Source organism: Corvus cornix, chromosome 4 (genome assembly GCF_000738735.6).
Source record: "Corvus cornix cornix isolate S_Up_H32 chromosome 4, ASM73873v5, whole genome shotgun sequence".
NCBI lineage: Eukaryota > Metazoa > Chordata > Aves > Passeriformes > Corvidae > Corvus > Corvus cornix.
This window is the reverse complement of record NC_046334.1, coordinates 25676381-25700814: the sequence shown is the minus strand read 5'-3', so window position 1 is coordinate 25700814 and position 24434 is coordinate 25676381. Positions and strand designations below refer to the sequence as shown.

At 39.9% G+C, this 24434-nt stretch overlaps 1 protein-coding gene across 15 annotated transcripts in view; it reads left to right on the top strand.

Annotated features, from left to right (window-relative positions):
* TRIM2 (tripartite motif containing 2) overlaps positions 1 to 19394 on the top strand; it is an 87865-nt gene extending 68471 nt beyond the window's left edge. For 14 of the 15 annotated variants that reach the window (XM_010411807.4, XM_010411803.4, XM_010411805.4 and 11 more), the window contains 6 exons: positions 1192 to 1295; positions 2520 to 2687; positions 9376 to 9556; positions 11209 to 11279; positions 13833 to 13973; positions 14968 to 19394. In XM_010411807.4, the coding sequence (XP_010410109.2) occupies positions 1192 to 1295; positions 2520 to 2687; positions 9376 to 9556; positions 11209 to 11279; positions 13833 to 13973; positions 14968 to 15120 (818 nt within the window). In that variant the 3' untranslated portion in view covers positions 15121 to 19394. The remainder of the gene's footprint in view (positions 1 to 1191; positions 1296 to 2519; positions 2688 to 9375; positions 9557 to 11208; positions 11280 to 13832; positions 13974 to 14967) is intronic. The other variant, XM_010411809.4, reaches the window with a different exon arrangement.
* Positions 19395 to 24434: the final 5040 nt, after the last annotated feature.

Below are 24434 nucleotides of genomic sequence, written 5' to 3'. Positions count from 1 at the left end.
CACAGCCAGTGAATGCTTGTAAAAATATTTCACCGAGAAAAACAGCGCTGCATCCAAATCTTAGAAAGAACAGCTTATAGAGTTGGTGGTTGGTTGGTGGGGTTTTTTTGTTTTGTTTCAGAATTCCTTCATTTATTATGAATAATAATTGGAGTCCAAGATCATAACTGCAGTCTTTTTTAAAGACCCCTGAGCCTCCTTTACAAACAAATCAGGAATTTGGATCCTGTTCCTGTGTTCCAGGTGTAATTTGGACCAGCCACTTCAGAGCTGATCTTTTAAAGACATCAGTTTGCTCTGTGCTGCTCCTTGGAACGTCTCAGAACAAACATCTAAGTAATAAGCCACCTAAACTTAATGAACTGTTGTGAAAAATTGACATTTTACAACTCCTTATTACCTTAAGCCACTGGGTAAAAGACTTACAGGTCTATGTAAATCACGAGTGCATTTATCCTGGGTTAAAATGAGACTACTGTGTGTGGACACTGCTTCTTTAGAACAACCCAAGGTGTCTGCAGAAGCATTCAGTCTCCAGGTGTTGGTCTTCATTGGACCACAAGTCCCAATGTTCAAAGCTAGTTCTTCATCTGAATTTCCCTGCTAAGGGAATTTTTGAAGCCTATGACTGAAAACTGTATATGAGGGAATAGGAAACTTCCCTGTCTTGAAATGGCCCCATCCAGAGTGATATGTTTTATCCCAGCTTTGTGATTTCACTGAGGAGTCTTAGCTAATGGTACTAAACCCGTGTCATCCGTCCAAGTTCTTACCTAAGCCTCTGTCTGTATGTTCCCAGGTACTGCCCCTTTAACTGCCTTTTCAGTGGAATAAAAAGCTGCAGTTTAAAAAAAGTCCATCACTTATGTAAAAACCTTTTACTACTTCCCTCATACAAGAGGCAATTTGTGAACACTGATTTATGAAGGCCAAAGAGACAATTAATGTTGATGGAGGCTAGGGTGACACACATGCTGAAGAGTGAGAACAGTCCCTTGAACAATCCCTGCTTGTAGGTAGATTTGTGTATCTGTTACTGAGAGGGTTCTTTGAAGTTGTAGCAGTGAGAACAACTCTTCAAAATAAAAATCCTTTGATCAGAAATGTAATAATTGCATGTGTTGGCATTTGGGTCCTAACTGATTAGTCCTGTCTAACCTGATTTCTTATGTGCTTTGTGTTCAATTTTAGGCACCAAAGGAAGAAATAAAGGGGAATTTACAAATCTTCAAGGTGTAGCTGCATCTACAAATGGAAAAATATTAATAGCAGACAGTAACAACCAGTGTGTGCAGGTATGAGGGGATGAAGATATGCCACTTCCAGTGTTTTTCTCCTTGCCCCCACACCTCTGCCTGTTTTGTAGTCCCAGAAAGACACACTTTGTACAATTCAGGCAGAACAGAAAATACAAGGGAAGCTCAACTTATCACCCATTAACATTCCATCTTCTTGACCTGAAGCTGTGTTTTTCAGATCTGTACTATATCTAGTATATAATCAGAGTTTATTTCCATTCCTTATGATGTTTGGCAATGAATGAAAAAATAAGTTGTGCAATAATCTGGAAAAATGCCTTTTTGTAAATATAATTTTACATTGTAAATTTTATCACTCTCATGTTTTGAAATATAAATCTAGGGCAAGGTGCCACAAATATAATTTCTTAAGGAAGTACAAATAGAAAAATAAACATGTAGATGTCATTTTCAAGTGGCTTTTAGTTTATTTAATTGATTTCTCTTTCTGATATCATGATCCAATCTTTTCTGTGGTAGTACCCCTGACACCCATAATTTCTTGGCTTCTGTAACCTGTGTGAAAATGAAGCTGTATTTTTTCTTTGCTTGCCATGTATCTTTTTTACCATTAACAATTTGTCATCACTCTCCAGGCTGCCCATGTGGTAGCAATGAACACGGCAGCAGCATGTGGCTTGTTCTTGTATGTGAGAACCAGCAAGCCACATGTCATGAGAACTCGTTTCCAGGCCTTTTCAAAGAGACAGAGTCAAGTATTCATCAGCACCCTCATGCTTCACAACTTGCAGCCACTTCAGAGGAACTTCAGTGTCTAGTTACCTGGCTTGGGGACACAATCAGTGGACATGTTTCTATGTTTTCTACAGACTTAGTGTTTGACTGTGGCTGAGTCACTCAGTGCCTCAGTTTCCTCATTTCTAGTAAGGGAATAATACCATCCCCTCCCACCTGAGAGAGACATTGTGAAGCTTAATTCACTAATGTTTGTGAAGTACTTTGAGATCACTGAAGAAACAGTGCAATGTAAGTGTGGAAATTTTTTTTTTTTTTTTTTTTTTTTGAAATTCGGGTCCAGATGGAAGCTTCTTCTTAAATTAGACAAATCACTTTCAAATATGGACTGTGTAAACGTGGTTCATGTTTCCAGCTCTCTTCCTGTCTATAGTGTTCATTAGTGACTTGCTAAAATCTAAGCTTCAAGAAATAGGTGATGGTCATATGTGGACATAATTTTAAAAGTCATGTTTTCTCTTACAGATATTTTCCAATGATGGTCAGTTCAAAAGCCGTTTTGGCATACGAGGAAGGTCTCCTGGCCAGTTGCAGCGGCCAACAGGAGTGGCTGTGCATCCCAGTGGTGACATCATTATTGCAGACTATGATAACAAATGGGTTAGCATATTCTCATCAGATGGAAAATTTAAGGTATGAGTTACGATGTTAACTCTCCTAAGCTTTCTCTGTCCTACAAAGGAATGCAAAGTAACATTGTTTTTCGAGAAACTGCATAGTTTGGCTGTAACTTAGTCTAAATTCCATTGTTGTGCTCTGGCAACCCCTGACACAGCCACATCGTATAATTAATAGGAGGAGATCACAGCAGTAATGCTAATGTTATACCAAGCAGAGACAACATGTTCCATACTGGGTGCTTAGATGCCTTTCTGTAACTTATGGTCGAGCATAGCAAGTGCCAGCAAGGCTAGTTGGACCAGCTCAGCAACCTTCGCATCATTAGTACTCTGATTGTACAGAAGGGCGTGTGCAGGTATATGTATGCACACAGACAAACACAAAATCTTCCAAGGAGTACATGAAGCTCTTCAGTGACATATGGAGGAGAAAAAGAAGGTAGCAGACTGATGATGACTTTGTCTTTTGTTCCATACTTCTCAGCAAATGTAGTGTATAATTCATGTATGATCCTGTTGCTAATAAAAGCAAGGAAAGGTAACCCAGGGTGTTGTTCCAGTGCTACAGCATGGACAGGACTGTTTTAGGTGGTGTGTTGTGCACTGAAAAAACTGAAAGACAGTAATGATATTGTAGGTTTCAGAAATCAGAAATTCTAAGGAAAGCACACCTCATATTTTCATAGCAACTCTGATCCCTGTAATGAGAGTAAAATAAGACAGCTACTACACTACATTGATGATTTCCAACCTGCAGTATTTATTTTGCTTGGGTTCAGGTGCAGTTCCAGAGAGAATTGAAGGTTTCCACCATTTGGTGCTGTTCTCTGAATGCATGTTACCAAGTCTGGTGATGCACATTAGAGAGAGCCACCTCTGGCAGAGGTTAGCAGTACTCACTCATTGGGATAATGGACCTGCAGGGAAATTTCTGCCCTAGGTACTTAGTTCTGGAGTACTTAGTTCTAGATACTTAGTTCTGCATTGGAGAGAAATGACCTGTTTGGCTAATTTTCTGGTAGCATAATGACCAAAAAGCTCAGGTTCTGAGCTGCTTATGTGTGCAGCAAGAAATCGCCTTCCTCTGAATAGTCTTTGCAAAGTGACAAATACAAATATGCAATTGTGCTTCCGTAGTCCTCAGTGAGCTCCCTCTAAGAAACTGGTGTGTATGCTTTTAGAAGTATCCAGATCATGTATAGACTTCAAGCTAAAATAAAACGATGCAAAAATGTAATGCAAGTGTTAAAAAAATACAAATTACTTGCATTTGCGGAGAGAATGTGATTTTACTTGTCAAGTAATTTTGAAAATGTACAGTTACACAGGAAAACCTTGGTTTTGGCTGAAGTCCCTAAATGAAATGAAAACACCAAAACAAACCCAAAGAAATACGTGATTTAGTTAAGAATCCAAATACTCTGAGTATCCTAAGCATATTTTAAATAATTATTAACATCTTTGTGAACTGGCTTGATCAGGACACAGAGCATGGAGGGCTTGTTTTCCTTCCTCCTTAAGATAAGCTCTAAATCCAGCATTTTGGATGGAGCCAACTCTGGAGGAAAAAAACCCTGGAGAAGGCAGGACCCTATGTACAATATACTACCAGCAGAGAGACAGGTATTGAAAGAAATGAATTATTAATGTAGTTCCTCTGATGTGAAGCCTAGCTTTGTTTTCAGTCAATGTTTTTGTTGGATTGCAAAAGCTATGTAATGTTGGCAATGTTTGTATGGTTAATACAAATTAACGCATCAGACTTCATAGTTCTTGGGACTAGATGGATTAAATGAGAGATGAAACATCAGTGATATAAAATAATATTTTTAGATTCAATGCAATCAATGCATTATGAGAGGGAAAAGAAATGTTTGTAGAAGAATTTTTTTATACAGAGGGTAGACATATATGTGCAGGGCAGGTGGCAGAGCATGTGTGTGGGGAGAGCAGGAGTGAGGCAGGGGGAGCACTGGGATGGAAACAGGGATGGGCATTGAGCACAGGGCCACACTGAGGAACTGTGATGGGAGTAGGGGGTCCTGTATTGGTGCAGCACTGGTTCAGGGGATCCTGTACTGCACAGTGCAGCTGGACAGCTGTGCTGGGGAGGAGGGGTGCAGGTGGGGTGAGCACAGGGCCTGGGGGAACTGTGGGGGGACACACACAGGGTTGGGAGGTCATGTCCACCGAGGGTGAGGCTGTGATATGGGGGCAGTCAGTACCATGAAGGGATGGGGCTTGTATTGGGCATGAATGGTGCAGGACTAGGAGTTAGACTCGATGAGCCTTGTGAGTCCCTTCCAACTCAGGATTTTATTCTATGATGGGGTTAAATAAAATATATTGGAAGCACAAAACATAGATATAACAGATCTAGCCTGTGGGAATCTGGGCAAAACCTTGTAATTTCTTGTGTGTTGGAAGTGGTAATTCTTACAGGAGTCTTGTCAGATTAAATTGGGTAGTGTTTGCTAAGGTAACAGAGAGAGAGAGAAATGGATTATGGCATTTGCCTTCAAAGGACTGTGCCTGCAAGTCCTTGTGTAAGACCTCTGATGCAGGTGGCCTGCTAGTTGTTAACTCAGCAATATCAGGGGACTATTTTGAGCTTAAACTAACTATTTTTGATGTTGTCCCTTTCCTTCTGTATTTATTTACACTTACTCTCCCTTAGCAGAGTTTTAATAGTCATGTGAGCCTTAAGGCAAATTTCCCTGGAGCCAGACCCAGGCATCTCCCTGATTACAGCACTGGACTGATTCCCCTTGGCAACCTCCACTGCCAGGCAGAAAAGTGTCACCTTCCTCAGTTGCTGGCAGCAAGAAAGACAGAGCTCTGTTTTCTCAAGGCTGTACAACTTACATAATGCAGCGGCGGATAAACTCTAATCTAAGGTTGCACCAAAACACAAGCTTCTTCACATGAAAGGCTGTATTATCCTGGAAATGATAAAGACTCCGATTGGGTTTTAGGATTCAGGGATTCTGTTTCTGGCTGTGCTACAGATCTCACGGGTACCTAGTTATCTTCATTTCACTTCCCAGTGTTTTTTTTTTTTTTTCATCTGTAAAGGGCATAGAATAGTGCTGGCTTCCTCTGTCAAGTACTCTGAAATTGCTTAAGAAAACTGTTGCAGCAGACACTGCACTAGGCTAAGGAGAGAGGGTGTGGTGAAGCAGCTGTACCAGCTCCTCACCAGTGTGGTGTTCAAACCTAGTGAAGGAACTGGACAATAGAGCCAAGAGAATGATTCCTGTTCCTCTGAGAATTGTTTTCTTTCTAGTCTTGAAGAGTTATATATAAGATGATAACCTTGTTATCAACCAAACAAGGCTCTGCAAGTTAAGATCAAATTTAGGTAAGTGGGAAAAGATGAAAGGATACATTTCATATGTCAAACTTCTTTTTCTTTGTCTCACTAGAGGAATTAAGGAAAGAGCTGTGCAAAGCTGGTTGCATGTTCAGATGGGAGTAGGTAGTGTAGTTAAATGGTCACAATTGAATTTTGACAGTCACATGAATGATAAATCCACTTATTGTGTGATATTGCAGTGTGTGACAAAGCTGTATCTCCTTATTAGAGAAGTTCTCAAACAGAAAAAGATGGTATGTTGAAAGTTTGTAATTAATTGCTGACAATCTTGAATCTTTCAGACAGCAACAAGATTGGTAAAGTTAAACTTAAGCCCTAACACGCTTAGTTCTACAGAGGAAAAGTCTTCATAAATTTTTATATAGGCTAGCTGAATTTTTTTTTTTTTACCTCTAGGAATATCCCACAGTAGAATATTTTCCAGCCTGGTAGGGTGACTTTATAAACACATGTTTGAAAACCAGTCTAAATTCCTAAGAGCCTATAAAATAAGGGACATTATGTCCTTGACTGAATTCAATTAAACACATTATTTGTATTAAGGGTTTACATGATCCATTATACTGTATTCATTTCTAATGGAAAAAAAGCCTGAAAATACTTCCATTCATACACTTAACTGGAGTGACTGGGTTTCATAATGTTCTGTTCTAAATAATCAAACCTATAATTCTAAGAAACTTTCTGAAATAAAAATATACAAAGATTATGTTCAGCCAGATCCAGTAATGTGTCATCAGCATATTTTGATCTAAACTGGAAACAGATTTTTAGTAAAAAACATTGCAGACTTTAGCTGGGCATACTTTATTGCTGCTTGCAAATTATATTTTAAACCTGGCCCAAGAATAGTGATTTTTATTACTCTTCTCAGCACTGAGTGCCCATTAATGTAGTATGTGATTTATTCATTATATTTTTCCATATGTGTTTATATGGGCAGGAAGACACTGTACTCATGAGTCTGAGTCATTTTCCATAGGAATCCTGGAAAGATGGTAAGGAGGTGGTGCAGTGCTCAAGCAGACAACCACGCGGGCATCCCAAAGGAAAGAGGGGAATATGATTTAATCACCCCAAAGGAAATACATCCACAGATTTGCATCTAATTTATGGTTTGGCTGCTTTGTTGTTATGCAAACTGAATACATTTTGTAGCTCTGCTCATATCTTCCCCGTGGTGAATACAAAATAATTTTTAATAGTTTTTCCTGGGGATATTTTAGTATGATTCAATTAGGTAGATTTTGCCTAAATATTTTGCAATTTATAACAGTATATGCACATGAACATAAAACTGACACATGATCATTGTATGTGGCTAAGCATAATCTTGGACCTGCAAGATTTACTCCCTGGAATTTTCTTTACTGGAGACTGAAAAAGGTTGTGTAGTGGCTTGGTAGCAGCCATCCTCAGGGAACCCAGGTGGCTTTATTTTAGGATCGTTCCTATTTTTACCTGCAACCCCACCTATGAGAATGTACCATGGAATAGGAACATGGGACTTAATAAGGGTAGGAGAGCTCCTTCTGTTTGCTTTGAAAACATCAGGGACATGAGAGAAATGGGTTAGGCAATAAATTTTCTCCATGCCTTGTAATCTGTCCCACTGCTGCTCACCAATTGCAGGAGGGAGGGGAGAGGGGCAGAGAAGTCACCAGTAAATGTGGTAGTTGGGGACATGGTAAACATGACAGTGTTAGGTTAATGCTTGGACTCAATCTTAGAGGTCTTTTCCAACCTCAATGATTCTATGATTCACAGCATTGCTTTTTCTAGGCAGTGATCTGTCTCACTCTGCAAAGGCAATGAGGTGAAAGATGGCCTTGTTTCGTAAATAAGATGAATATCTTAGTATATATTTCATTTAAATTCCAGTGGAAACAGAAAAGTGTGTTCTTCACCAAGATATGGACCTCAGTTTGTAGGATGTGTCTCTCACAAATTACTCCGGGATCTGAAAGTTCTGGAATCCATAATTGCAACACAGCCTGTTTAGTGGATTGTCTGTCCAGTGCAGACTTTTGAAACCTGAATAAGTGCTTTCAAATCTGTCCATCAGTTTTATAAAATGGCTAAAAGCAGGATGCAAGTTGCTCCATTCCAATGCAAACAATTAGGTATTTACAACCTTTTTTAACTGAAAGGTAAAAACTCAACTGATTTTATGTAGATTAAAACAGTTTCTAGAATCTCTGCCTTAAAAAGAATTGAATGGGGAAAAATGTGTAATGGATTGGGAGGTGATCATAGAGTCTTCTTGGGTATATGCCCAGGTAGCTCATGGATTCTTTGAAGGCTTGATCTCAATTTCTGCTTGCTCTGCTGCTTAGATCCTCTTTTTAAAACCCCCTCTTTTTAAACCTACTAAAGAATGTTTCTGACAGTTTTGGATTTGACAGCTCTCTAGCCTTTCCAAATAATTTACTGTTGTGAGATCCATCTCCTCTCCACTGAACGTTTTTCCATTGAAATATTGTATACAATTGCCCTCCTGTTGCTGATTATGCTGGCAGATGGTTTTGGTAGTCACAAGGCCTATTTAAAATGATGGAAATAATTTCATTTACCTAAGACAGGAACAAGCTTTGATTTGTTTAGTGTTTCAAAGATTGTTCATTTGCTGTTTGGCAACATGATCCTCTCTCCTTTGCATTTTTCAGCTGAGACTTCTTGTGTCTAAGCAGCAAGTGAAGCAATGTCATGTGGAATCTGGTGGAAGATAGGTTAGCCTGAGCTTTAGCTCTGCTCAAAATCTGTCTGAGAGCACTCAGAAGGTGCTGGTGTCTTACTAACCCAAGAAAGGCAACAGAGTACATCATAGCCTACATCACACCCAGCCCTGGTGCTCCAAGAGCTCTGACTTTTTTGGTGCAGTGATAAAGATGTTTCCCTGTCCATCAAGGTGGTGGTTGGACTCAGGAAGGGCATGCAGTCGGAGACAAAAGTCCTTTCTGCTTGTCTGCCTATCCTGCTGGTACCCTAATGCTGGACATACAGACATTTCTGACAGGTGCTGCAGTTTATCAAGTCACACAAATCTGATGATTATATTTCTTGTGAGTTGTATATTCGTACTCAGTTGCTGAGGCGACAGACAGATTTTTCAGTCTAGAAAAGACATACAGAAAGCAGACTTTATTTTCAGCTGAAGAAAAAATTATAAAGTACACAGTAACAGCTGATAAAAACAATCACTTCCAACTTTTGGTGAAAAAAATGCCTCTCCATTCTGCTGTGTGCCTGTAATACAATCTTCAAACTGTACTAACTCATTTCTATCATGCCAACATATTTTCCTGTTTTGTGTTTTCCCTTTTAGGCCAAAATTGGGTCTGGAAAGCTCATGGGCCCTAAAGGTGTTTCCGTGGATCGCAATGGACACATCATTGTAGTGGACAATAAAGCATGCTGTGTCTTCATCTTCCAGCCAAATGGGAAAATAGTCACCAGGTTCGGGAGTCGAGGAAATGGTGACAAGCAGTTTGCAGGTACACTTGATGGTAATATGTAAATCCCCTTTTCTTGCCTCTTCTGCTCACATTTGCATGATGTTTGAGCATGTTGAAGATGCTGTATCCAACTCCTTTATCCTCCCGGAGAGAGGTTCTGCTAGACATACAATACAGCTCCTATTCACTTCACCATTTGCTTGAGTGGTCAGGCAGACTGCAACATCTGTTCTGCAAGTGTAACTGTAACCAGATTGTTTCATCTACCTCCCTATGCCTGGAAGCATTTCAGATCAGTGACCCAAGAATGACTGATCTTAACTAGCATTTTATAAGTGCTTTGTAATTGCCACACTAAGCTGTTCATCATAATCAACTCAAAGGCTGTGCTTTGTGTTTCTAGTCATCAGATCCACGAAGCCCAATGCCCTAAGTGGTGTCTCTTAGAAAATGAGTGTAATGGGGTAGTGATAAGATTGAGATCAGGAAGACAGAGTTATGGAACGGCCAATGTAAGTTTGGGGAAATTGCAGTTTATACTCAAACTGACTGCTTGCACATGGTGTCTTTCAAGCAGAACACGCAATTTAAGTTAAAAAAACAGAACAACCTCACTGATATATTTTAAGTGAATAGCTGTTCTTTAAAAATTTGAAACGAAGATGCCAATTAAGGTATGCAGGTCATTTTACAGGTGTTGGGTCACACTTAGTATGTAGTTTCATTGGTCTGATGTTTTGACTGGTTCACAGTGAAAGAGAGGAATAGCATCAATGTGTTCTTATCCTGAGACCTCTTGCAATGTCTTATGGCATAATATATATAATTTATGAGAGCTTGGGTTCTAACACAACTAAATTTTCTGGGTATCTCAATTTCTTTTCATTTGAAAATTTGCAAGAACACCTCCTGAAAAAAGTAGGCAAATACTTCCTAACAGTGCTTTTGAGAAATGTATCACCTCTTCTTGCTGATAGGCTACAGAAAACAGGTAAATTATCAATACTTGAATGTTTTGAATGTAAAATTTTTCACCTTTTTTATAGTCTACTCTGATTTACTGTGAAAATTGAAACTGAGTTCTGTTCTGTTTAATAACTCAAAATAGCACCAAGTGTTTTAATTTGGATACTTGCCTGTTTTCAAGCTATCCTTTGTTTTTTACTCAAATTTGCACACATATTTCAATACACAATGTAAAGCAAAAAATGCCCTTTTTTCCTTGACAGTGGTCTTCTAGTAACTTTCTTATTTATCCTAAAATTTGTTAGCTCAAATGCTTGTAAGACATGAGCACATAGAGCATAAAATATTTCAATTAAGAATTTACAGGGACATTTTTGATAACAATTTTCAGTATATACACAACTTTATGCTTAAGCACTACATGTTTTGTCTTGTTAATAAGCCCATAAATCTCTGCATAGTCAAATGTATACAAAAGAAGGAGAAATGAACAATGCTTATTGGTAACAATAGCTGACAACTGCTTGAAAAAGAAATTATTTGTGTTTACAAAAAGCATGCTGAGCTTTTTAAAAAAACCATGAAGTAAAATTACTCTTAATTTGAAATTCGTATTCCCACTTTGACTACTATTGCTCAGAAGCCAAACATAATATTCTGTCAGGCTGATTTTTTTTAATTTAACCATACTTTTTATTTTAATGATATTACTATTTTTTTCTTCTTCTGCATTGCAGGTCCTCATTTTGCAGCTGTAAACAGCAACAATGAAATTATCATTACAGATTTTCATAACCATTCTGTCAAGGTACTGTCAATTAATGGCAACTTGGAAAGTTGCCATTTTAATTTTATTATGATACTTTCTTGGGGAAAACAAAATATTGTTAAAACCAAAGAGATCACACCCCATATGTATGAGCTCTGCTATAAGGACAGCACTTTCAGAGAACTTTGTGCATGGAGTGCATTGCTTAGTGAAGATACAGTCCATTGCCTTTGGTGTCACTATAATGGTCTCTAATTCAATTACTTAAACCTAAGTTGTACTTGAGATAAATAATTTCAACTTACTTACTTGTATTAGCCCTCTGCCAAACCTGTTACTGACCCTGTGTTCTGTCTTCTTTTAAAAGTTTGGCTTTTGAATTTCCCAGTAAAAGCTTTCCACATTTCTAGTTGAATAAAATTAACAAAGTAAAGATACATGACAGTCTTTAAATTCCACACCTATAAGCTTTAAGATTGCTGGGTCCATTTTACAACCTGATTCTCTAAAACTTGTGTAACAACTTGTTTTCATTCCATACCTCCTGCACTGGGCTGGCCACTAGTCCTTACACCCGTGGGAAGTCCTGACTCACAGCCTGTTAATGTCATGGTATGATAGGAAGTTTATTTGTTTGTCCCTGTAATAAACCAAACCAAGGAAACATGCTGAGATGTGTTGGCAAATGTCTGTGAAGGAGATACAGGCCCAGAAATGCCTCACCTCTGCGTGTTTGTTCTCGGGCATTCCCTTTCATACACTTCCTTCGTGCTCTTGTGCCCTCCCTCTACAGGAAGCAGCAGCAGGAGGACACAGGCAGGATGCTGTTCTACCTGGGTTCTGAGGACACATCTGTCAGTCCCACACACCAACAAAGTCCCTGGCATTTCACCTACTGGCCTATTTTGACTGAACACAAAGATGAACCTCTCAGTCTAGTTCTTCAGTGTTCTTGATTGAAAAAATAAATTTTATATATTCACCTGAAATAGGAAGTTGCTGCCTAAGCATAGACACCTTTGTGTCCTGAGCAGTGCTGAATCACCTAGGTTTGGAATAGCAACCTTGCTTGCGTATCCTCTTGGAATTTGTAAGGAAGTAGCAGCTCGTGGTTTGGATTACAACACAGAAACCAAGAGTGCTGCAGGAGGCCTATGACTCCATAAATTACCTCTCCACAAGCAAGGTTTGCCTGGTAACGAGAGTGCCTGGAGAGGCTTAACAGCAAGGGGCAAACTGAAATGAAAAAAAAAAAAAGTGAAGAGATGTAAGAAGTGTGGCATCCTAGAGGATTTATAATTATTACATTTCTAATGAGAACAGGGTGTCCCATCTGTCTCTGGTGTGACTCAATGGGATACAAATGTTACTTGTTACAATTTGGTACTAACTGGAAAAGAGTCTTATTTTTGTAGTGTTCTCTAAATTAGTACATATAACTGTTGACGCTCTGGAGAGTTTATAATCTGAGAGCAGAGAGTACATCTTCTTTTAAATAATAAATTAGTTTATAAATAACTAAATAAATTAATTTCACTCTTGTGAGTCCCAAAGCCACTTCCTGCCACCAGTGTCTTGGATTAAACAAGCTCACTCAGCAACATTTTTCTCCCGCCCCCTTAACTTTAAAGGATGTTCCTTCCCTCAGGCATCTTCTATGGAAAATCCTGCACAATGTAGTCTTCTCTCTCATTTGGTCACTTTAGCCCAGGGAGAGAGCAATATATCTTTGCCTGTTTTTTTCATTAGTTGGCTTTTTTTTTTCTTTTAATTTTCTTTAATCATCTGAGGCACTAACCTGGTGCTTCATTAAATTCCTTTCCCAAATGTTTTTTCTCTGTTCACTGGGGTGTTCAAGAACAGAATGGTTTCCTGACACCTTCTACCTTATCAGCACTTCAGTGTGTACTTGGCACTTGCCAGGTCTTTGCATTTTCTTGTGCAAGCCACAGTCAGTCTCTAAGAACACTGTTGGACCTTGCGCTGTAGCTGGGCCTGGGCCCAAGGTAGACCAAAATATTTTAGGGATAGCTGTGGTACTGTGTAAATGGCACATTTTGTTTCTCTTTTGGTCCCATTGGTGCATCCAGGTCACTGACAGTATAGTCATTGATCAGCTCCATCTTTGTGCTGTCTAACCCTGTTACCATCACAGAGAATTCAGTTGCTGAACTGTCTATACAGAGAGCAGCATGCCACAATTCGCAGTGTGTGTTAGATTATGGCAGCAGAGAAGAGAGCATCTGCTCCATTGTGTTTTAGTTCCACAGAAACAAAGAACCCAGTGCTGTATCTGCATTCAGCTCTTTTTAGCTCAAGATGCACAAGCTGCAGAAGGGTTCTGGTGCCCTTTGCCTCTGTATCTGAGATGAATCAGATCTTAAGTGAGAAGGGAAATAGTGTATGGTGTGATGGAGTGGAGGGAGAGATGGGCACCTTTTCTCCCATCTTCTCCGTGTGTGTGTGTGTGTGTGTGTGTGTGTGTGTTGGGAACTCTTCAATTCCTCCCTTAATTAGCAGGTGAACTGGTAGTACTAGATTACTGATATTTGATACCATGCCATATTCAGGTTTTTGTTTTAACCCATGCAGGTATTTAACCAGGAGGGAGAATTCATGCTGAAGTTTGGATCAAATGGAGAAGGAAATGGGCAATTTAATGCACCAACTGGAGTAGCTGTAGATTCTAATGGAAACATTATCGTAGCAGATTGGGGAAACAGCCGAATACAGGTAGAAATTTCTGTATTTCAAAGGGTGCTTGATTAACAAATGGGTTGGTAACTTTGGTAACTGTGGCCGTCAGACTGCCCAAGAAACACCATCAGCATTAGAAGTGATGAGGTTTCTCACACCATCCTTTAAATGCCTCATTGTTGGCCTGTCCACTTTCAGAACTGGTGGTGTCAGATCGTGGGATTTTCAGTGTGGCTGCTGGCAGCTCTGATGGTCACTGTGACCAAGGATTTTGGTGCCAAGTAGTTCCTCAAAAGTTATTTGATGACTTATGAGACTTGCAAACATTGATGAGATGATAGTCATTTATAATCACTGTAAGAGAAGATAAGAGACATAGTGGAAAATGTGAAAAACCAAATGGCCTGAGGTGAATGCAGCAGATTTTTATCATCTTTTTTAAGTGTTGAGAAATTATTCTGCTTTATGTTATGAGAGTTGCCCTCTTTTTATCTTTTAAGTGTTCATCACAAGGTCTTGTTTGCCTAATACCTAATAAATAAGTATATGTATTATTTCCACTGAATATAAAATTGAGGGAGCTGCTTATGAGTTGTTCTCAGGAAGCACTGTCAACAGGGTAAACAAATTCCTGAGTTTTCTCTGTGTGGCAACCTAAGAATCAGGCTAGCCACAATAGTAATATTTGTTAGGAAAACAAGGTGTTGGTTGAGTGCCCGATTAAGTTTGATTTATTGTAGTTGACTATTTTTAGAACAAGGAACAGCTGAGATTCTTATTTTTTATTATTGTTATTTCATTGTGTGCTAATTCTTGCCAAAGATCCTGGCACCTTTAATTAGTTCTTTTTAATAAGAAAATACATTTGTATATAAACTTGCATATGAGATAACAGAACGGATTTTGCCCTTGTTTATTCTAGTGTATGTCAACTGTTTCAGAAATTAGAAGTATAACTGAGAGCAGGCTTGTGTCCTCTACTTTCCTTTTTTATTCATAACATTTATTCTGTGCTTTCTCACCCTAAAAGGTTTTCGATGGAAGCGGATCATTTTTATCCTACATTAACACCTCTGCTGACCCACTGTATGGTCCCCAAGGGCTGGCTCTTACTTCAGATGGCCACGTTGTAGTCGCAGACTCTGGAAATCACTGCTTCAAGGTCTATCGATATTTACAGTAGCAATGAGCTCTGGAGCTGGATAATCACCCACCCTTAAGAAAAGACTCGTCCTAGAGATCCAGTGCAGGATATCTCCTACTTTGCGTTCATTTTTAATAACAAAGGAGTCTCTTACAGACTTCTTGTGATAATTTCCAAACTTACCTTGTTTACATAGGACTTGCACCTCTTATGTTTCTCACTGAACTTTTTGTTGTAAGTGTTAATAAAAAAAATTCTCTGTAACTGAGTTCATAAAGACAATGTGAAATTAAACACAAACTTCAGCCTATGGAACTGGAATTAACTAATTAGGCAAAAACCAGAAAAGTTTGGGAAAAGTTCCCAAAGCTTTTTGATGACTGCAAAGGATAGCTCCTGCTCAGAGCTTCCAAATTTAAAGAAGTATCATTCTTACGTGTTATTTAACCCAGAGGTGATCCTGGGAATCTTCTAGATCTCATTATCATGGTAGGTATTACACTTTTAACACTCTTCAGTCTTACTATGTATAACAAGTAGGTCCTTTTAGTATAAGGTTGTCTCACAAAATCCGTCTAGCTCTAACCGTCAGACCTAACACAGCTCAATGTTTAGCACTTTGAGAATCAATGCAAATTCCCTACTCATGTGGAATTAATGAAGGATTGTTTTGTGTGACCGTTTTTCACTCTTCCTCTTGCTCAATGTGCAGGAAGGACTTTGCAGAGACCTGACAATTTCTAAAGCTCTGGAAAAACTTAATTGTAGCGATACGTTAGTGGGAGCGGAATTTCTGTATAACCACAGACCTTTTGACACCAAACTAGTTCATTAGGATCAGGGTTATTACAATGTCATCTCAATTAACCTCATGTGTGCCACTCTTTCGTATGTGTTCATTGCCATGTTTCCTCACGGCAATTCATTGTATTAACCTATAAAACAAAATGCAGCTTCAAACAGGACAGAAAGCCAGAGAAGTACCCCTGTGGAGGACCTACATTATACAACCAAAGGAACTGTGGTAAACTGAGGTTGTATAGGAAAGCCAAGGGTTACCAAAGCTATTTGTTTATATGTGAGAAAAAATACAATACAAATAAAAATGAATTTGAACCTATTCCTGAAGTCCTTCATCAAAGGGAATTTTGTTAGAGGACAAAACAAGGACTGTGAGATTTGTTCCAATTTGTTTGTATGTATGTATGTATGATTGATTGACATAAAAACAGGAAAAAAAAGTAAATGTGGGTTATTTCAGCAAACTGGAACGTATGTATGATATTTGACAATGGCAGTACTCCGAAAAATGACCCTTCTTCCTCTGTCAGATCTCTCTACTGTGTTCTTTGTTAAAGTATTAATTTAACTGGAAATGCTTACAGGCATGGTTCTTATTTTAATGTTTGGTTTGTTGGGGGTTTTTAAGTATGAACTTGTCCTTTCTAAAGTAGCATTGGCTTTATTCTTATTTCTATATCCAATGGTCAAAGGTTGCATTGCTACTTTAGCCTGATATAGATAGAGTGGTGCTCCCTTTTAAGTGTTGTTTGAGGAGCTGGTGAGCTTGCTGCCAATGCCTACAATAGCCTGGGAAGTGCTGTTGTTCTTTTCTCATTTTTAGGGCCTTGAAACAAGAGGGCATTGGGTCAGAAACAAGGGAGTATTTTAAGCATGTTTGCGAAATGGAAAGAAATCTTTGATAAAATTTCTTGTTATAAGTATTTGTCTTATTTCTAAAAGGTTAAGGTGGTTGTTTCAATGAATTTGAGAAAAACTAATGGTTTTTTTGTAAAGTTGCATTTGACTGGTAAAAATGCAGACCCCAAGGTTCTTAAATGGGGGGTTTGTCTGGTTTTTAATTACTGTTTCCTAAAGATATTTCCTCTTCTTTCCTTTGTTTATTTTTTGCACATAGAGCCAATTTACAATTTCTTGTGCAAATACAAGTTTTCTTATTTCATTGGAATAAATATTTTGTGCATGAAGCTTAAGGTTGGACTGTAATGAAGCTAAGAAACTGGTGGTAACATTTATGAAATACTAAAACTCAAGTTTGTTATTACTAAGGGAACAAAATATCCTCTGCTTGAACTGAGTTTGTCCTAAAATTCTGAAGATGGTATCTCAGTCATTACCAATAAACTGTCCTATCAAAATTTAACAAAGTTGCAGATCAAATTTTCATTCTAAGTGTCCTTACAACACTTTTTGATATTGGGAGGCCCTTAAATGGCACATTTATCAATGAAGAAAAGGTGTGTAGCATTTGAACTGTATTTGTTAATAAAGAGAAGGGGTTGCACAGATTGAGGTAAAAACTTTTTAAAAATGTGCTATGGCTGTCAGTTATCATATTTAGTTCCAAATATGGATTTTTATAATAACAATTTTACTAAGCTTGCATGTTTACCCCTCAGAAAACATTGCCAAATCCACTGTTGTCAGGAACTTCGAGAAGTATGAAAATCAGATCCTAACTTACACATCAAAACAGATACTTAAGACTGTGCTATTTCATGCATACACTTTTCTTCAAAAGCTTTTCTCTCCCTTTAGTCCAGCATTGTTTACCAGGATTTTAGATAATCCATGTGAACCAAGTGCATCCTGATGAAATAGTGAATTCTGTACATAACCCCCTCACAACCCAGCTCAAAGCTATTAGGGGTTTCGTGGATTTTTTCTTCAAAAAAACTGAGCAGACTTTTGGATTTTCAGACACTATCAGCAGAGCAGCACCTAAAAAATGTCAGTAATTTGAAGTTCCTTCTGATAGCAAATGCTGTCAACTGCAATTTCAAATTTAGTGGCATAGGGTATTCCCTTCCAAGGTCTGACCTTATCTGCCTGGCACTGGGAAACTGAGAAACACATTGCTTTTACGGTGTGCTTCTGAAGCCAGCTTCACTAAAATGCTTGGCTTACAAACCTTACAAAGAGCAACCAAAGCAGAAATTCTGCACTTAAAAACTGGCAGGCTTTTTTCTCATCCAATTAAGGGAAGGTCAGAATTGCACTATGTGATTTGCTGACTTGTTAGCATTTATTAAAGGCTTTAGAGGCACGCTGTTGCCAGATTTCAGGTATAACCAAATGTCCCCTTGACTTCTCTGGAATGCTAATTGACTAGCAGCACAGCATGAATGGTGAAAGTATGTGCTTCATTTAACTATGCTTCAACTCAAAAGTAATCTCAAAAGGTTATTACTTCTCGTGTCATATGGAGCATTTTAGGACAAACTAGCCAACTGTATTTTCATGGTTTTGTGAATAGAATAAAAAGATCTGTTCAGATAAATCCAATATAAACAACAGGAGAGTTTTACATAGGCTAAACCAGCACCAATGTATTGAAAAGGAAAATGGTTTAGGCAAGCATTTGCCTCATGAAGATGGAGAGTTATTTACTAGTAAATGCTCATCTGTTCTGTAAAAGCTAGAGGGCTTTTGATTTTATGTCAATATTTTTTATAACTAAGGATCTAGTGTTGCCATCATGAGAACTATAAGTGCCCAATATGTTATGTTTGTTTTAAAGAAATGACTTTCAGTTATGGGAGACAGCTCGTTATGAAATCATGATGTATAATCGAAATTTCCTCCAAGAATTGTGAGCAGTGATTATTTGACCTGTTTGTGGAAAGTGCACAGAAGGTATTTGTGTGACAGAATGGGAAGGTTCCTAACAGGTCATTTTATTTCTGACGAATGTACAGCACTTCAGTTGATGTTTGTGAGCAACACAGCCTTAACCCTGACACTTTTCCTTTGGTTTATAACATGGGAATGTTCCCTACGTTGCATAGTGTATGGCAGCAGCCCCTGATAGAAATCTCTATCAGTTGATACGATATGCTGCAGCTTTCCAGTTCTAGGAGTGTTTCCAGTTCTTTTTTTCATGTTTTTTTTAAAGTTTTTGTACATTCCATCTTTGTAAGTCAATATATGTTTTGTGTACATGTAAGCCTTGCACTCTCTTGGCACTCATAATGAAATATTTTTCTCACTTGTTTTTTTGTTGATGATGATGATGTTTTTGTTTGGTTTTTTTAAATCCCTATGAGGCTAAATACAAACCTTTTCTCCTTAAGGTCAAGGATGAAAGATGCACAACAAAGTGTTTGTGTGTGTGTGTGTGCGGGTGTGTGCGTGTGTAGTTTTAGCTTCCTGTGTGCCATGGTATTCATAATGCTTTAGCTGACAAAAATAATTACTCTGTCTTGGAAATGTAGGAAAACCAGAGTCAAATGTGTACCTTTACCACGCACAAAAATTTCAAATAATAAAAATAAAGCTTGTTTCCTCTGTTATTTTCATGGCTGAGGATTTCTTTTTCATATGTCTCATACTCACTGTCCATAAAAGTAACCCCATAATGCAAGAAGACAGGTAATTTTTTCCAAATTTCTTCCCTGACACCGCAGGTCACAAGCCAAGGAAACTGTGATTTTTTCACGGGTGTTAAGCTTTTATATAGACACAGAGAAAAGAGGGGCTGGAGTAGTTCTTGGGACGAAGGTGCAGAGTTGGAGCTTCCTTGTTCCTCCCTTCCTTCTTCAGTCCAGGATTCAAAATTAAGATTTTCATTGGTGGCAGTAAGATTAAGAGCTGTAAGCTTTTCTGCTTGCATCACAGAAGTACACTGTACCTTTTAGCTCAGGTGTGCTATAATCTTTCAAGGGTTTGTTGCAGAAAACCAAACTAAATTATTGTGGAGTACAGAAAATTTGCCATAGGAGTTCAGTCTGACTCTGTCCCTGTAAGAATAAATTTCCAGCTTGTATTAATTTTAGTTTTACATATTACCTATGTCTTGTGAACTCTCCAAACCTGAATCATTTGAGAACTCCATGTGACTGGGAACTTGCTCACAAAGTAAGAATCTTCAGATGGATCATTCGTCTTGGACATGGCCTCAATGGAGTGGACCAGAGGGGTCAGTGAAACCCTCAGTGATGAGTGTTTGCTCAGTGGCAGGACAGTCAGAAGTGGGACAGCTGAAATACTGAGCTGCTGTCCTTTTATGTGGAACTATCCCCCAAACCCTGTAGAGGAATCTGTGTTTTACTCTTTCTTGCAAGTCATAGGGAGTGTCAGCAGCCATGTTTCCATGCCTCATTTTTCTCCTAATGACAAACTTAGTACAACATAATGGATCAGTTTTGTTTTTCTGTCAGTCTCCAGATGAATACACGTTCACCAAATAGACTCTTGGTGCTGAATGTACTTGTCTATCTGCCCTGAAAAGGCTTTATTTGGCAGCCAGCTAAAAGAATATCACATCTTAAAGCCGAGCAGTGTTGGTTTGACATTCAGAGTTGCAGAGCACTTGTTCCTTCCCAGGAAAAAAAGATCACAAAGAAGAACAGAAGCAACAGCACAGGATATCCTGGATCCACCGGGCTTAGTAGGTAAGACTCTCGTTACATTCCCAATATTTTCTTATTGATAGGCTAGAAACGTTTTCTGTTCCCTGGATTATTAGAGCAGAGGCTCTTCACCACTGAGCAAAATCAGACAGACAGGCAGAACACTAATACTGGGGAGCACTGTCATTTACCAGAAAAAATCTGCAGTAAATGGCCAACTTCCTCTTTGACACTCTTGTGGTACTTAGTTAAATACCTAAATGAGGCAGCAGAATCTTTTAAAAGTTCTATGAATAAGACTACAGAACCCAGTCTCACCAATGAGAAACAATGTCAGGGAGAATAATGCCAAAGTAGCTAAAGGAGCAGGTACTTTGGGCAGCCACCACTAGCCAGGCTCTCTCTCTTTATAGTGGTACCCCCTTAACATGCCCTTGCATGTTCAAAAATGTTTCATTGTTCCTTAGGCTGAAGTTCTCTCATATCCAGCTGTGCTGCCCTGCAGTTAACTATCCCCACAGTTTTGCTGACAGTTCATGTGAAGCCTCCCTAATTTGGACCAGACTGAACTATCTCAGTGCAGTGGAACAGTCAATGTCATTTCTGTGGACAGATGTTCTCCCTACACAGGCCCCAGCTGTGCAGGAAATACCCAGCACTTGCTGCTCATTGCTATTTGCAGTTGGAGGCTGCTGCCCTCAGATCTGTTCTGAGCTAGGTATATGAATGCCTTGTTCCTTCAGTGAAATGCCTTGTGACCAAAATCCTAGGGCTTAAGCTACTCACCTCAAGGATAACTGTAATGCCCACTTCAGCAGCTCTGCCTAGCAAAGCTGCCGAAGCAGTAAATTTTGGGGGAGGGCCAGCTAGCATTTCTCACCAAGGGTTTCTCTCTCAAGGGTTAAATGTTTGTAGGGAGAACATCTGCTTACAGTCCAAAAGCTCATTTGAGGATGAAATGAGGCAGCAAATGCTGCAGAGACTGGCCTGTATGGGATACTCATGGATCATACTGCTTCCTGGTATGTGGCCACAGCCCATGACAGACTGCTTGGATCCCAGAGAAGTTGGTATCACCCCCCATGGGTAAGCATCTCCTCAAACCCTCCTCATCCTCCATGCTTAAGCTCTACTGCTGTCAGTCATACAGGTGTTGTGGGAGGCAGCCACAGGACTGGAAAGGCTTGCTCTCTTCCAGAAATAAACTGATCTGCTATTCAACTTGAGTTCTTCCCTCCTGAAAAAACAGCTCATGTAATTAAGACTGTGCTATGGCACATATGTATGAAAGGAACAAAATTAAAGCAGGACAATTTTCATTCTCCTACTGCCTAAGCTTCCTGCCATTGTTGCTTTATTGTCCTTTCAAAACAGAATTTCTAATTGTAATTCAACTACAGTCAATTGTAAGAGCAAAATGAAAGAGAGTACAAATTTCATTTCATCCAAGTATAATGTAACACTGACAAAGCACTGTATTTTCTCTAACTCAGGAACAGTGAAAAATTATTTCGACCCGTACTTAAAAATCTCAAACTCCTAGAATAGAAAATGTAGCCCAAGTTGTTAAAGCTTAAGAAAATCACAGGAAAATGAGAACAATATTCTAACAGAAAGACACAGTAATGAGTGTCTTCCACAGTATTCCCATCCATTGTCTTATTTTTATATTCATAGCGTATGACTAGCAGTTTTGTGAAATATCTGTTTCAGAATGTTTAGACATTCTGAAGCCCATTTAAAATGTCAGGCCTTTATGTATTTTAGGAGTCATTCATTCCACTTTATGCAGTAAGGAAAAACCACCCCTCAAATGACAAAGCAAAAGATAAACCGTGTGTTCCCCTTTTTTCTGGGACCTCTTTCACCCCATGGTCTTTCAACTAATTAGTTTTCATCTGGTGCTGCAAAATGTGGGAGGTGTTAGGGAACCTCCTATTACAGAGTAAATTGGAGCCAGTGATGTTGCCGATGAGAGGAAAGCTCATGTCTTTACAAACAGTTTGATGGGTGAAGGTATGGGTGTTAACATCTTTGAAATGGGTCTTCACGTCTCCACTAACTTTGGGCACCAGGTTTGTTGCAGAGCCCAGACAGTTTGGCTCCTGAAACAGACAAGTGGGTCTGCATAAGCCCGAGTTTCTGAACTTTGGGGTAAAATAGTAGGTTCAAGGGGGGATATGTGGGAGGCAGTTCAGGAAGGCTGTACCTTCCTGCTACCTCAGCCAATGGGGGAAGGAAGAGGGCAACGTGCGGCCGGGAGTTTGGGATAAAAGGAGGCTGCGCCCTCCAAAACCTCAATAGGGGAAACCTTGTGGGCGTGTGCCGCAGTGGAGTTTCTTCCTTCATTCGAATAAAGTTGCAGGACTGCTCTGTCTCCTCTTTGGACGTAAACCTCTGGCGTTTGTGGATTTTGCTGACACCGTGGAAGGGCTTCAGGGCTGCCATGGCACTCGGGGCAGCTGAGCCCGGCTGTCCCCAGGGACCATGGGCAGAGAGAACCTGCTGAGCCGCCTGCCCCACCACTGCCCGAGAGCATGGCCTAATGTTTCAGAGGTGGATGGGCTGTCTGGCTTGCTGCCATCACATTCAACTGCTGAAACAAGGAATGCCTTCCAGCCGTGGTTCCAGGTGTGTGCTCTAGCCATGTGCTGGCTCTGTCTGGGGGTGACACCAGTCTTACCTGGGGTTTGCTGCCAGTCTACTTTCATGTGTAAGGGGGGTAGATGGGAGCACTGCTGCCTCACGTGTACTGAACATAAGACACGAGGTACGTGCCCCAAGCCCACTTCAGAGTCAGTGTCCCTCTGAAAACCCATCCTCCCTCTCTTCTTCCTGTACTGCAGGCAGCATGTTGAGCTCTGACACCCCCCCGTACCACTCAGACGTGTCGCTTGGAGAAACCCTAGGGTGCAACGGGGACTTTGCAAATGTTGCAGCAACCATTTGCTTGGCAGCAGCAAAAATCCAGCAGAGCTCGGTTTTGCTTCAGGCTGTGAAGGAGCAGGAAGGGGCTCTCACCCTTGGACTGCAGAGGTGAGTGTGACAGGAGGAAAAGAACTGTCACAGGGAGCGTGGGGACATAGTCACTTTGAGGGCTGGCCAAAGGAGATGGAAGGCAGGGAGACAGAATATGAGCTCTCACAGCAGATGAGGGGGTGTACCAACAGATTTCATCCTGCGTTAGCAAGTTGCAAATGAGATGCACATGAGAGAATGAAAGAACAAAAGGCTTAGTATTAAAAATGTCTTTCCTAATTTGCATTTCATTTTCAGTAATATGCTAGTGTGCACAATGAGGAATGGGATCATGGGCTGCACAGAAAAGAACCTCAGGTTCCAGGGAAGGGGTCACCTTGCATAAGGCACGGAAAATCTTCCCAAGAACTGCCTAAACAATCTCAGCTTGCACGTTTTCATTTGCTTGAATTTAAACTCTAAATTTGAGTTTGATTTCATAGCAGATATGAACCCACTGCTGTTGCAAAGCAATTTCCCAGAACTGCTGCAGCTGAAGGAAAGTGATTTACAACACAAATAACAATTAAAACAAGCTGTCAGTAATTAAAAGTTGCTAGAACAGTCATCACAATGAACAACTGTTTCAAGCAACATCAGATGTGGCCAGGCCCTTCACTTCCACGGGCAGCGAAGGCTGTGTTTCTCCACGTCCCGTGGCTCCTATGCCAGGCCAGCCGTACAACACACGTCGTGTCAGACCACAGTTCACGTGTTCTTTTGTCCCCTCAGTTTTATTCTACGACACCACCCGGCCGGTAAAAAAAAAAACACACACAACAAAACAAAACACCAACAACAAAAACCTGAAAAATAAACAACAAGAAAAACCCCCACGCTCACGTTCGCGGTGGCCGAAACAGCCTCGTCTTGTGCGGCCGCCGCGCTGCCGCGGGCGCTGTGAGGGCTGTGAGGGCCGCGGGGCGGGCGGCAGGCGGCGCTGCGCACGCGGCCTCCCGCCGG